Genomic DNA, 15,247 nt, shown 5'->3' with positions numbered 1-15,247 from the left:
TCTTGTAGATCAAACGCAACGAGAAGAGCTGAATATCGTATATTTCAAGACTACGCGGTCTTTCTTGTGCATCAAGCGTGGGTAGGATTTCGTCCCAAGTTTATGCCCCTCCTCCTTGATGGGCAGATTTGAAGGGCTGGGTTGAAGCAGCCTCGGTTGTATTCATTGTATTCACGTGATATATCACGTGCATCTTCTCAACTCAGTGTTGAAAACAAGGTTAATCTAGTGACTACATTCCGAGAGCTCTACTAATTCTTCTCTAGTACATCCCGGCCTATGCGACCGATCCAACGATGCGATATGAGTTAGGCCAATTTCCCGTGTCCCTTCGTGGCCATCAGCATTTTCCCGACAGTCTCGATGTTAAATGAGCGCTCAGCTTCTTGCAAAGACTGCTCCACTGCCTTTGCACCCCGCTCAATTAACTCGGCATCGAACGCCGACATAACCTTCTCTCTCGCGGCTGGATCTGCGCACTCAGACAGTTGGAGGAGGGCCTGAACGTAATTCTTGACGTCCTCGATCGCGTGCTGTAATCCTTGGCCGCGGTCTTCTCGCCCCACAAGACCAACCCATCAGCGACGCACTCGAGAATTGTCCCTACATATTATTGTCCAACTTACATGGTAGCATTGGGTGGGCAGCATCGCCCGCCAAGGTCACTCTACCGGACCGATTGTCCCAAGGAATAGGAACCCAGTACTTCATCTCATCAATATTGCACGGGCTGTGATCAGGGGTCCCATCGATTGCCGACTGGAACGGCTCGCAGAGATCACTGGTGTTCGCCTTGATATAGTCAATGGCCTCCTGGTCTCGTAAATCAACGGGTTCACCTCGCCATATCTTGACCCAGAAGGTAGCCCAGGTCGACATATCGGCAGGATCATCAACGTACATGACTGTTGTAAACTTGCATGTCAGAGTTAATGTCTCGGAATAATGTGCTAGCACGGCGCCACCGCCAACGCAACAATAAAACGCGGAATATCAGGGTGAAAGAGCAGGCTTGCCTCCGCATCCAGCAACTGCATCTGTGCCCATCATTATTGCTGCCACTGGGTGCGCATCCACAATTCGCTTTATCTTCGCGACGTCACCATCGTTAATGATGCCGGTCGCGAACATCAAACCCGAGCGCTGAGAGCGAGCAGCGTCATGCCCCAAGAGTAACTCGCGAACTGTTGATGACGTGCCGTCTGCGCCAAATACGAAGTCCACATCGACGCTATCTCCATCGTGAAAGGCAAGTTGCACGGAATCCGCAGTCGACGATAGTTTTGTCAGCTCCTTGCCCCATCGAATGTCAATTCCTGTCATGAAAACTTCACGAAGTCTTTGACGTGTAATGCGTCTCGCCCCCGGCGTCGGACTCCTAAATAAAATGTCACCCGTGACGCCGTTGAAACAGGGCAGACACTCGATCTCTTCGTTGAAATCCAAGTGTGGGTTGCAGACTGCGCGAGGGAAACTCTGCCAAACTTCGTCGGGAAGGAGATTTCGCAAGATGGGCAGGGCCCAGTGGATGAGGATGGTCCAGTCACGGCTGCGGATGTTGGAGTTTACCTCTCGTTCGAAGACGACAACGTTGGTAAAGCCATTCTACTTGACGTATATTCCTGTAAGCTTCTGTTTTGTTCCAGGACACATAATACAAGCGAGCGGGGTACGATCTTGGGGCTCTAGGACCTTTTTCAATGCCTGCGCGGCGAGTAGTCCGGTGATACCGGCGCCGATAATTGCAACTGGAGAGCTCATTTTATGACCCTAAGAGAGCTGTTCTGTAGAAATGATACTCACGGGGCAAGCAGTCTAAGAGAGTATGATCATTTGCGGCATTAGGGGGGAACTAATTCTAGCGCCAGCGCGAGTTTTCCTCCATTTTTCCCCACCTTTTGTGCCAAGCAGAAAATATGCATTGGGGTATCAAGCTAACCCAACGAAGCGCATCGTCGTTGCGACTTCTGCAAGTCGTTTCGGGTGAGAGGGACCACGTGATGTGTTGAAGAATCACATGAAGAGCTTGATGAAGAATGCAGTGCAATGCAGAATCTGTGAAACCCACATCCAACTCGACAATAGAAATAGCACGTTTTTGTTTCGTCAGTCACAAATGTTCCAAATTACAAGGGACAGCATATTAAACTCGGAAGATGCTTGGCCTCGTGCTCATTCACCCTTGCACGTATCATCAGTGAGACATCGATCGATATCCTGCCCGATGTCTTCCTACGTCCACATCGTCGTATTCCGGCGAACAATCCAATTGATAACCCCAACTGCAAAATCACCCCTCTTCCGCATCACTGGCTCGATCCTCTCTTTAAACTTCTCATCGGTCACGTACCTGGAGGCTGTGAGCCGGCACACGATCTCGCGAAGGGCAATATCCCCCTCAACAACCTTCTCGTAGAGTTCATCCACCGCGTCGGGGAAACCCTCGCTAGTGGCGTAACACATCTCTGCCGCGCGGTAGAATCGATCACGGGCTAGTAGGCGGAGGGAGGGGACGTCGTAGACATGGGCCATGATGTAGACGCGGAGGTGGATAAGGAGCTCCGCGTCGAGATCTCTAATGTAGACCTTCGCATCGATGGGATCACCGGGAGAATTAGGTAGCGGGGTATCGCTGGGACCAAAGTCTTCTGACTCCTCTGCTGGCTCGTCGGCGTCTTCCTCTTCCTCTTCCTCCTCGCCTTCCTCATCCCACTCTTTTCCGTCCCCTTCGTTATCGTAGACCCCGGGTTCTTCATCGAGGTTTTCGGCGACCTCCTCAGGGGTCATCTTAGATGTTTCCGATGGCTTTTCTGGGTTTGGAGTGACCCCGTCATCGTAGTTGCCTGTGTACAGAAACTGGAGGAAGCGGCGCAGGGTTTCCGGATCATCCTCTGGAAGCTGTATTACCCCCGTTGAAGCTTCCTATCATGCTATTACTTAGCCTGCACGTTCACTCAATTAGGAGTCTATGGGTGGGGCATGGTACTTGGAATTGGCCCGACAGCGCACGATCAAAAAAAGGTGACTGAGGACATACGATGGCCCTGTGTGCTGAGAAGGTTGTCTCGCCGCAGACAATCTTCATGTCAGAGAATTTCCCAGAGAGGTACAGCTTCGAAAGAGCCGCAAAAATGCACGTCGTGCGTAGGTGATCAACCGGGTCGTCATCAGGATCGCGATGCTCCGCACCCGTGGAAGATGGTGCCTGTGGAGATGGGGGCCGAGGCATCCTATATCGGGACACTTCAAGGTTGGAGCTTGACACTGGATTGATGAGTTATGATATAAAATGCAGAGAAGGGCCTGAAAACGCGGCCAGATGAAATATCCTGAAGAAGCTGTTCGGGATTGAGTCTGGCGCTGGAGTCGCGTCGCGTTTCGAGAGCCTTCAGGTGCTGCCCAATCGGGCTTAAAACGATTCCCCCCCCGCATTCCAACGGTGGCCCCGGCCAGGCTTCACTCCTCACTCTCCGCGATTAAAGGTTGGAGGAAAAAAAGGTAATAATTCCAAGGTATTTAATTATTTAAGTAATTTGAAGGCTTGGTATCAAACGACCGATCATTTTACCTTCTTCCTTGCTTCCAGCGGATGCCAAATATGCAGTTTCAAAGGGAATTGCCTGGGTATGAAAAGGTAAAGTCAAGAAGAATTTGTTCCCACAAAAAGCACTGAATGAAAATAAGATCTAGGGACTGGAGTACGCTGCGCGCTTCTCGATCCGCAACCAAAATTTCTCGATCATCCATATTCCCTAAGTCGTCCAAGATACGCACATTAGCTGTCGAAAGTTTAAATCACCAGTATCCCATGTTTAGGGAATCTGAACCTACAAAATTCGTTATTTCTGCCGGTTTCTGCGCGTTGGCAATAGAAAAGTCGAATCGCCGAAATAGCTGTGGCGCAAGTCAGCACTCGTCGGAGGATCAGGGAAGTCTAAACGCCGGATCCTTACCTCGACAAAAATCTTGTTGAACTCCATCAAGGCAACAGGCCTCCCCAAACACTGATACTTGCCGTAGTGGAAGACGAGATCAACCGTGCTAGTCATTTTCGCCAGTCGAGCCTGATCCGTCTCCTCTAGCCAGCGTTCCGGTCTGAAGACATCGGCATCCTCGCCGAAGATGGTTTTCGAATGATGGATGCTAAAGGCTGACGAGCCGATCTGGGTGCCAGCTGGAACGAAAATGCCATGAATAACGTCGCCTCCAGGAGGCACCTGCTTAAAAAATGGACCCGAAGCGGGAGGGTTCATACGTAACGCCTCCTTAATCACGGCTTGGAGATATACGAGGTCCTTCCCCTCCGAGTTCTTGATGGGTGACGAAATCTTCGCGGCTGCTATGGCGTCGTCAATTTCCTTCTGTAGCCTTTGATAGGCGCGGGGGATCGTAAGGAGGTTGAGTAGCACAATTCGGATAGTTGTCGCTGATGTGTCGCTGCCCGCCATCACTTGGAGGAGCGCCTCTCCTGATGCTTCTTCCTGCGTAAGTCCGTGGCGGATGAACGAGCCAAGCATGTCGAATTTCTGCTCGGCGCCAGGCTTGTAACGTTCCGCTACGGCCTTGTTTGTCACACTATATCCAGAGACAAGATTGGTCAGATTGGCTTGTTAAAACAGTTTGTGGGATATTCCAAGGAAGAAAGGGGGGAACGTAGCAGAAGAAATGATAACGTGGGGATACACGTACCCTATGAATGCCCCGAATCCAACCTTATCACTGGCCTTGGGAAACAACCCCCGAAGAAGTCGTGAGTGAACTATCCTAGCGAGCCAAGGTACGTGGATGATAACTATCATCGGAGGAATAAAGGCCTTCGTGATCTTGATGTAGTCAAATACGTCATCATCCTTCTCTAGGAAGCCAAAGGCCTGCCCGAAGGCGAGGTCGCTGATGACATCGAGGGTGAAATACTGTCCTTTCTCGCCAAAGTCCATTGGACGATATTCTGTACCGGTTGAGATGTACTTCTTCTCGATGAGCTCGATGAATTTGGCAATCTGGGTATCAATGGTTCCTTCCATCGAAAGGTTTTCCTTGCCAGAGTACTAATGTATTTTTTGGACCCTGTTAGCTTCCACGGGTAGTTCCGCATTCTGTCAAAGGGGTTGGCAAGAGTTGAAGTTACCCCGGCAGCCATTTTGGCACGCAGTTCTCGGTGCGCGACTTCGTCCCGCATGGAGACTAGGTTATCCCGGCTAGGATCTAACTTTTGGGCACCATGCCCTAATGAATGATTGTTAGATCCAAAAGAGCACGAATGCCGCATGACGTCGATATAAACTTACAAGGCCCTCGTGTGTAGGGCGACCTCACAGCCATCATCTTCCGTAGCACCTCGGGATCGTCTGTGAGTAGTTCATTTGGTCCGATCCGAGCCAGCGATCCTGTCAGCCATTAGCGACCATTCCGAAAAGCGTGATAGGGTCTCGGCCGAGATTGGCTGCACTCACCGTATTTATCCGTCACTTCCTTGAAAGAATCAGGCGCCGCCCCGTCGAGAGTCACCTTGATCATCCAATAACTAGATAAGCTGGCCCAGAATGGGCCTGGGATATGCGATAGGCGGTACCATTGATAGACCACGCGGGCGGAATACGCCGCGACCAGCAACCCCAAGAGCCCACCAGTAGCTGTCGCCTTCGGCAGCTCCCGCAGTGAGGAGAGCGCCGATAGGACGGACGTGCTAATGGACGACTGGATATTCATGCTTGTGTTCTTCTTTCTCTCTCCTGTCGTTTTCACGCTGTCCCGTCCTGTCTCCTCCCCCAGACAATGGGTTGGAGGTTGATTTTGAAGCAGCTCAAATCCACAAAGCTTCGGTTTTTGAAGCAAAAGTGGAGACGAGAAAGGAGACAAGATGAGGGAGGGGTGGGGTTAAAGACGTTGGCTGGGCTACTCCATTGTCTCATTTGATCTGTCCGCGCGCGGAGGACGAGTTGGCCCGTCCCGCTGGGCCTTCGACTTTTGGCGCCATTCTACAGACTCAAAGAGGAATGTATTGATAGGCTAGCGGTGTACCCGTACCTTGTCCTCGGAGGCAAAGGATGGAGTTGGCAGTAGTGCCGAATTCCGTGGTGAGGATGTAACTTAGAATCTTACGTAAATATTCTCATTCGACGTATTCATTCAACGAATGGGCAGGTTTCTTCGTATCCATGGAAGGAAGGAAGCCAGGCCGCAAGGGTCCTGGATGACATTCATGTTCTGTCGAGAGTATCCTAAACACTATCCTGTTCTAGGATTAGTTCGGCCACATTCGGGTGGTCTTGGTCCCGCCTCATCCTTGTCATTTTCAAACTAAGGACTTGGCACCTATCAAAGGCGTTGATAACAATCTATTTTCGTCGATCTACCCGCGGACGAAAAAACACCCCAAGCCAAGAATGGAACCGACTTGGTCTTGAGGTGCCAAATCGCATATTCTGAATGGAATTTGAGAAATCGTGTCTTTCACGCAAAGGTTTGGTAAAATAGCATTATCGACATCCGATATGACTCGGGAGAACCGTAATACATTCCTTGTGCTTCTGTTGAAACGCCGTGACGCTTTCCGTTGACGTCCGCCAGATCCACGGTCAACAGCTCCAACATGGAGTGGCACTTCGCAACCCCTGCTTCATTTCAGATCCCAGAGCTCCGTATCCGGGTTGCCATGTCAGAGGACGCATGCCATGCCTCAGCCAGTGGTGTATTTCTATAACCGCTACCCGATAATAGCAGTCACGAGACAGTCAATCAGTTCAGTCTACTTCCAGAAAGATCACGACCACGAAGGGCCCGCAAAACTCGCTCTCAAGTCAAGCATGGCCTTCGGGGATTGCTACTTTCAAGAGCAGAGACGATGGGGATACCGGGTGTGAAAAGAGTTGAGGTTGCCGCCTTGAAGATCGGAACTCGCTTATTAAGGAGGAGAGGGATGTATTGCTGCAGTGACTCCAGAGCGCTCTCTGGATCATTTAGAGACTCGACAGTCTCCTGCATGCCTTTTCCTTAAAATTACCTTGTATTTATTTGTGGACCAGGTAGGCTATAGCTTACTCACGGTTACTACTAGGGATGAAGATACCAAGATGCAGTTGAAAGTACCAAAACGCTGCTCTTCATGTCGTCGCTACCATTATTTAGAAGTTGATGTACACGATCAAGCCGCACCACGTCGAAGGGCCGTCATATTTGCATAGATGATGACACGCAACAGCCAATATTTCCAACGGCTGAGGGCGCCAACATAAATCTTCAAGGCGTATTATTCTCCAAATTCTTCCAACTAGATCCCGGCCATGACTGGCACTGGAACAGAGGTCATCTGTCGGTCAATATAGCCTGGGAATCTTCACCTGTTTCCAAATCATTTTGTTCTTAGGAAGATTGGATTAAGACTATGAGTTAGCATCCTCCTCCTGCGGTATTCCGCTCGACTTATAGATCTTCAAATTCCTTCTTCAACTGTCTTTCCAACTTTTCCCATTGGCCCCTTACTTTGTAAGCCGAGGTCCAGTAGTTGCTTTTACTGTCCTTGCCAAAGACGAAAAACCCATCCGCGGGCTTGACAGGCCCGTGGTTTTCTTGAACATATCAAGGCCTGCAAGGAACATTGCCGCCCTTGGGACCTTGCGTGCTGGTGCAAAATCAAGATTGAACAGACCAGCTTTAGACCAGTTGGAACTGCCGATCTGGGCCATGCCGCCATCGCCAAAGATAATGATTGGCAGGCCAGTGCCAGATGTCCGCACCATCGAGTAGTAAGCTTCGTGCTGAGCCCGCGTCCCCTGTTGATTAATTGCCCGCCGCACCTGGCATGCAAGCCAACTCAGTGGCTTGCTAGCGACGTCCCCTGCGCTTACAAGGATGTTGGCCCAGCCAAAGGCATTGCCAACATATGGGTTTGTAGCAGAGTTGGGAATGAGATCACCCTCAAACGCCTTGCGAAGGGACATGGCGATGGATGCAGCAACCTGAGAGTGACAAGGCGGGGTTAGAGTGTCCTGGGACCAAATGAGTTCTTAGTTGTCAATACATACCGTCCTACTAGGGGTCATGCCCATGGATGTGACGACGGAGCGTATTGTCCAAGCTGTTAAGATATCATTTCCAGTTAGGAAAACCTTGGAGGCGTCCTCACCGTTCTGGATGGCCGAGGAGCGAAGCTCCTCAAGTGCTTTTTCCAGCTGTGGTCGCCAGTATGTCTCAGGAACGCAAACCATGCGGTTCTCCTTGGCTCGGAGGAGCATATCAATCCCATATCCCAAGCCCCACTTAATGATCCACCCACTCCAACTCGGCGATCAGTAAGGACATGTGGCTCTGTGGCGGGCCGCGTTCCTTGGGCCAGTACGTCAAACGGATCCGAATCGGGATTGCACGGCGTGGGGATCTCGTCTTCCCTACCCCAGAGCATAGCGCTCTAGCCCTCAACAATGTACTGCATACCGAGTGCATCAAAGGCAACATGCTACCATTGCAGCACCACGATGGTCTTATCGGTGAAGGAATTGACACGCAGTCCCAACACTAGCTTGTCGGAGGCGAGGTAGTCCTTGATGCCGCCCGGTTGATAACCAGACTCCCATGCCAAGTCCGCGAGGTCATCTGGATCACCAACAACAGCCGGGCGGCTACTTGGTTTTGGAATTCGAGAGGCCGCTGGACGTGATGCCGCAGATACGCCGTGGTCGACATGAGTAAATGTTATTGCGGGTCTCTCAGCTGTGAACTCTACAGGAATGTGCCATTCGATCTTGCCGGAAGCCTGGTACATACGGCGGTTCTCGGTTAGGAAGGGCGCTGCCAACGGTAGTTTTGAAAAGAAACGTGAACCCCAGGAGAGCTTACATTCTTCTTCAGCCGCCCTCCCAATCTCTCCCATCCTTTTCGTCTAACTAAACCTTCGAGTGACAGCCGGAGCTTTTCCGGGTCAAGCACATTGTCAAACACGAGCGATACAGCCATGTTATTGCCTTGAACGAGAAGACTGTTCTCGAAAAAGTGGAGCGGTACCACCCTGTCACCAGGTCGCGGCTCCACGACTTGCCGACGCCTAAGGAGAGTATCCATTGCAATGCTCAGTTGTTCGGAAGGTGGTATTGGTCTGTGCCTGCCAGCACGAATGAAGGATTCAATGGAAAATAACCACGGAGGATCACCAGATTGCCAGCACAAGCGCGGGTGGAAAACCATCAATATAAAAGTGCAGACCCGATACCTCGCCGCTGAAAGCATATTCCCGTCACACAACAACAGCCTGAGCCCAATTACTTACCGACTTACCGAAGTCATTACTCCCTTAGTAACCCCTGCCCCAGTGGGCCGGCTCAGAGGAAATTCCTCCGGACGAAACATATCTTTCAAGGTTGTACCTCAGTAGAAACAGACTTATCCAACATTGGTTTCGAACATTAATTCGTACTTGTAGTTTGCAAAGGATGCCTGGCCAGGGGCGTCGTGCTGCAGCATGTTTTGTTGATATGTAAGTAGTGCCATCATACCATGCGCTGTGTATGACTTGTCGTTTTCAGTTCAGGAATTCCCCTTTTTAATTCACGATATCGTCCTCCCTCCTACCTCGGTTTACTAAGGTAACCCATGCACCGTAGTATGTTACAGATGATCTCGCGAGCAGTGACTAGGGGGGTTGCATAGAGAAGGAGCATACTCTGGTAAGTCACTAGACAATTCGGACATGGTCTGCACCTTTAATTTGTTTTCTGCGCAAATTCCCCGTCCACGAGAGACTAGTATATAGTGGGTGTTAGGTACTATTAGATGTTGTTTTACTTTTGCCAGTAGTAACGCGAATATAAGAAGATATCACTACTTCCCATTTGACTCAAGAGCATTACTCTTAAGTACATAGGTTTGGTTTTTCCGATGACTTTGCTGCGCGAAGCCGCATCACATCACCGACCATGGATCAGCTCGCGATGTCCCCCACCTAGAACCTATAACTCTATATAGATTAGTACGGCGATCGCATTCTACGTCACCTATTTTGTAGCTACTATTCTCCCTAGACTTCGTCATTTCCAAGCTACAAAGCTCGTTAAGAAAGTAGAAGTTGCTCTAAGTAAGTTTCTTAGGAGTTAACTTCTAAAACTTTAAAGGCGATACTCACAACTATATCCATTCGTTAATATAGTCATTCTAACACTCTCTTACGGGTGTACTCTAATATATTTCGTAACCCTAATCAATCGTGAGTTCCACGGCGCTGCTTAAGACAATTCAAGATACTAAATTACACTAGTAATAAGCCATAGCTAAAGAAGGCATATTAGTTAACTAACTATAGGAGATCTCATTAAGTTCAAAAAAGCAAGCCGCCCGGAAAATAATACGGCAAGTGTCCTCATAGTAAGACAGCAGACTAACAGCAAACAGGGCTTACTTCCCAACACCTTAACGTACTTAATAATACTATCTATCACCAAGACGGCCATACTATATATCTTATATTATATCGACCCCTCCCTTATTTATCGCTCCACTGTTATAGTTATCAGCATCGCTATTTTTAACTATACTCTCGTCTTAACTATTATTACCAGAGGTCTATACAGCCCACTAAAGCAGAGAATATTAAAGTATTTAGAAAACATAGCCCTCTCCTAGGCTATTACAATCCTAATACTAGCCTATTAATAGTATTAGGTAGATATAACTAGTAATAAGATTAAGATATTATCTATTAGTAGTAGAGTAAAGTAGTTAAGTAGTATTTATAAGATATAAGTAAGAAGTATATATTTAAGTATAGAGGTATAGTTATATTTAAATTAACTACTAGAAAGTCTTAAAAGATAAACTAGATATATAAAGTAAACTATAGCTTATATAGACATTTCCCTTCTAAGCTCTCCTATATAAGTTAGTTTTTAAGTTAATTAATTAGTTACTTAGGTTTATAATCAATTAGTTACTTATTAAGTTAACTAATTAGTTACTTTTTAGTAAAAGCAACTATATAACTTATAATTCTACTATACTATACTACTTCCTTATAACCTAGTTATAGCTATATTATAATATAATCTCCCCTCTCCCTTAGTCTTTATCTTTAAAGACCTATTAATTCTTAATTTCTTTTCTCTTCTATAAATATACTTATACCTATTCCTCCCTTATTTCCTTAACTATATAGAATTATATTTTTAAATCTTATTTCTCTAGAATAGTTATATTTAAAATTAATTAAGAGTATCTAATATAGGCTATTAATAATATTCTCTCCTAATAATATCTTTTTAAAATACCTAAATACTTATTTTACTTTAATTCCTATACTCCCTATAAGTATATAGTCTAAGAAAAGTAGTCTTATTATAAATACTATATCTCTTTTTATTAAATTAACTATAATACTAGGGGAGTTATAGATTCTACTTATAAATTTTCTCCTTCTTTTAAGTTTTAGTATTTTATTAACCTATTTTTTAATTAATTAGCTAGAGTAGGAGTAGTTCTACCTAAAGTAAAAAGAGAAGGAGGCTAAAGTAGATATTACCTACTACCTTATTATTCTTAATACTACTATATCTTATACTAGTTATCTTAAAAAGGAAAAAGAACTTTATAAGAAAAGGGTATTAGAAGTTATTTATCTAAGGATAGAATAAGTTACTAAAGAGGATATTACTAAGAATGTTATATCTATTATTCCTAAATTAAAGATTAACTAAAGCTTCCCTTTAGATCTAGTATTATTAGATCCTTTAGTTTCTTTAGGTATTTCTAGTAAAATATAATAAGAAGTTACTAGCTCCCTATTAAATATTTAATAGGCTTTTAAGTATTTTTACTATATTTAAAGTTTTTCTATTTAATTAAATATTTAACTTCTTTATTATCTTCTATAGAATTAAAAATTTTCTCTAGCTTCCTATTAAATACTTAACTTTCCTATTATTATTTATTAAATTAAGGATTTTCTTAGCTTTTTAAATATAATAAAAATATTTAGTTAAATAAAAAGTTTTAGAAGTTAATTATAAACTAGAACTACTAGAAAAAATAAAGAAGAACTAAATATTTTTATTATATTTAAAATTTTTTTATTTAATTAAAAATAAATTAAAACTATATAACTAAGTAATAAGTTAGATTATAAGAAATTAGGACTATTTTAAGTTAAATATTAAGTACTTCTTTATTTTTCCTTTTTTTTTTGGTTTCCCCATTTCCCCTTTTAAGGGTTAGTTCTTTAATTTATTTTTAATTTAGGGGTCTCTAGTTTCTAGTTTTTTTAGGTATTTTTAGTAGAATATAGTAAGAAGTTACTAGTTCCTTATTAAATATTTAATAAGGAACTAGTAACTTCTTACTATATTCTACTAAAAATACCTAAAAAAACTTTATAAATAATTAGTAGAAGAGCTATAGTTTATCTAGTAATAAATAAAATATTATATAGAAAATTAGATATCTTTTTATTCTTTTTAATAGTTCTAGTTTATAATTAACTTCTAAAACTTTTTATTTAACTAGAAATAGTTTTAATTTCTTATAATCTAATTTATTACTTAGTTATATAGTTTTAATTTAGTGGTTTTTAGTTTTTAGTTTCTTTTATAGTAATTAGACCTTACTTCTTTTTTTAAGAGTTAGTTTTTTAACTTATTTTTAGTTTATATAGTATTTTATTTATTACTAGATAAATTATAATTCCTCTATTAATTATTTATAAAATTTTTTTATTTTATCTACTATAAGGATAGTTTATTTAGCCTAAGTTTTAATTTCTATTAGTTTAAATCTAACTTAGAGTTTAATATTATAGTTTATATAAAATAATAATATTTTTATACTTTCTAATATATTAGTATTATAGGCTTTCTAGGTTAAAAGTAATAGTAATATTTAATTATTTTATTCTTAGTTAATATAGTACTTTAAGTATATTTCTAATATCTAGTTTATTTACTTAATTTACCCTTATATTTCTAGGTAATATATTATAGACAGCTTATAATTAATTCCTATTCTATCTACTAGGCTTTACTAGAACTTTAAGATAAATAGTAGTCCTCTATTAGAGTTGATTTCCTCTAGTAGATTATAGTTTACTATTACTATTTATAGGAATAGTTTAGCAAACTATAGTACTTATATTACTTCCTTATAAGGTATAAAGTAGGTATACTTTATAAGTTAATCTACTACTATTATAATATTATTATATTTAATTTTTATAGTAAGGTCTTTTAATAGTAGTAGTTTAATAATAAAGTTAATTGTAATCTTTTACTATAGTACTTTTAAAACTAGTATTAGCTATAGTAGTCTATATAGCTTATACTATAATATTTTATTTTATATATACTGTTTATATATATTAGTAAAGTATTAAAGGTTTTTAGTATTTTAATTTATCTAGTAATTTCTTTTAAAAATCTAAAGGGTTCTTTTAAAGTTTAGGTAGCTATATAATATAGACTTATATATTCCTTTAAAGATATGATTAGTAAGGCTATTAGTTACTATTATTTTTCTATTTTTATATTATAGCTTATTCTTCTTTTTTATATTAAAATAGTTTAAAAAGTCCTTATAGTAATATATTTTATATCTTTTCTATTTTTCTTTAATTATCTTAAAAAGCTCTAGGTCTTATTTTATCTAATAGCTAATTATAATTTACTATAAATTACTTTACTTATTATAGTATAATATTATTTAAGCTTCCTTAAGTATTTTCTAGAAATAGTTAAAGTATTAGCTAAGTATATTAGCTTATCTATTCTCCTTTCCTTTAATATATATAATCTTAAAGTTATATTCTAATAGTTTTTTAGTTTATTATATTTATTATTAATTAAATTCCTTAGTTATAGTAAATCTTATAAGATTTTTATAGTCTAAATAGACTATAATAGGGTATTTAGTACCTATTAGGTAATACTTCTATTCTTTAAATACTTTAATAATAGCTATTAATTTCTTATTAGGTATTTTATAGTATAGCTTAGGTCTACTAAGTTTTTTTAATATAAATACTATAGGGTAGAGTTTACTATTTTTATCTTACTATCCTAGTTATACTCTTAGACTATAATCTAATATATCTATTTCTAATTTAAAAGGTTTTAAGGAATCTATTTAATAAAATATAAGTTATTTATATATAGCTTACTTAACTTTTTAGAATACTTTCTATTTTTTAAATCCCTATTTAAATAGATTATCTTTTTTAGTAAGTTCTATAAGGACTTATATATTAGTATTATAGCTTTTTAAGAATCTCCTATAGAAGTTAAAGAATTTAAGGAATCTTCTAACTTTAGTAATATTTATTAATATTAGCTATTCTAAGATAGCTTTAACTTTTAATTTTTATATTTAGATCTTTCCTAGCTAGATTATATATTTTAGGAAATCTATTTATTATTTATAGAACTTATATTTAAATAGTTCTATTAATAAGTTTACTTCCTATAACTTTTAAAAAACTTTATATATATATTCCTTATATTCTTTAAGAGTATTTAAATAGATAAGGATATTATTAAAATATATTATTATAAAGTTATTTAAATATTTTTATAGTATATAGTTAATTATTATTTAGAAGTTTATAGAAATATTAGTAAGTTTAAAAAGTATAATTAAGTATTTAAAGTATTTTAGGTATATCCTAAAAGTAGTTTTCTACTTATTACTTTTTTTAATATAGATTAAATTATATATTCCTTTTAAGTTTAAAGTTATAAATTACTATATTCCCTAAAGTCTATCTTATAATTTAGAAATTAGAGGTAGTAGATATTAGTTTTTAATAGTAATATTATTTAGCTATTAATAGTCTATATATATTTATAATTTACTATTCTTCTTAAGTATAAAGAAGATAGGGTATCTAGCTAGTAATATTAATAATTAGATATATCTTTTCTTTAGTATTTTTTTAATATACTCTTTTAAAGTTTAGAATTATATCTTATTAAAATTATAGATAGGTATAAACCTTAGTTATATACCTTCTTTTAAAAGTATCTTATAATCTTACTAGCTATATTCTAGTAGTCTAGTATCTAATTCTTTAGTAAATACTTTACTATATTTCTAGTATTTTTTTAATATATACTATAGTATTTTATCTATTATTAGTTTAATTTTAAAGTTTATAATAGTTTTTATTATATATATTTATTTATATTTTCTTTCTTTTAATAAGTAATTTAAATCTTTTATAGTAAGTATTTTAAAATAGATTATTATTCTAAAAGCTCTTAGCTTACTTAAAGATAACTTT

The 15,247-nt window shown here is 40.2% G+C and overlaps 1 protein-coding gene and 1 pseudogene across 1 annotated transcript; both read right to left on the bottom strand.

Annotated features, from left to right (window-relative positions):
• Positions 1 to 308: 308 nt before the first annotated feature.
• On the bottom strand, positions 309 to 5,709 carry SAPIO_CDS9277 (annotated as a pseudogene; the record flags this gene model as incomplete).
• A 1,769-nt stretch (positions 5,710 to 7,478) lies between these two features.
• SAPIO_CDS9276 (uncharacterized protein) lies at positions 7,479 to 9,456 on the bottom strand (the record flags this gene model as incomplete). The annotated part of the gene is made up of 7 exons (XM_016790714.1): positions 7,479 to 7,796; positions 7,848 to 7,958; positions 8,025 to 8,171; positions 8,276 to 8,387; positions 8,460 to 8,787; positions 8,889 to 9,040; positions 9,410 to 9,456. 7 exons carry the CDS (start codon positions 9,454 to 9,456, stop codon positions 7,479 to 7,481), a joined length of 1,215 nt encoding a protein of 404 aa, XP_016640017.1.
• Positions 9,457 to 15,247: the final 5,791 nt, after the last annotated feature.

Source organism: Scedosporium apiospermum, assembly GCF_000732125.1.
Source record: "Scedosporium apiospermum strain IHEM 14462 chromosome Unknown SEQ_SAPIO_0132, whole genome shotgun sequence".
NCBI classification, from domain to species: domain Eukaryota; kingdom Fungi; phylum Ascomycota; class Sordariomycetes; order Microascales; family Microascaceae; genus Scedosporium; species Scedosporium apiospermum.
The sequence above is the reverse complement of the archived record's forward strand: the minus strand, read 5'-3'. Positions and strand labels throughout refer to the sequence as shown.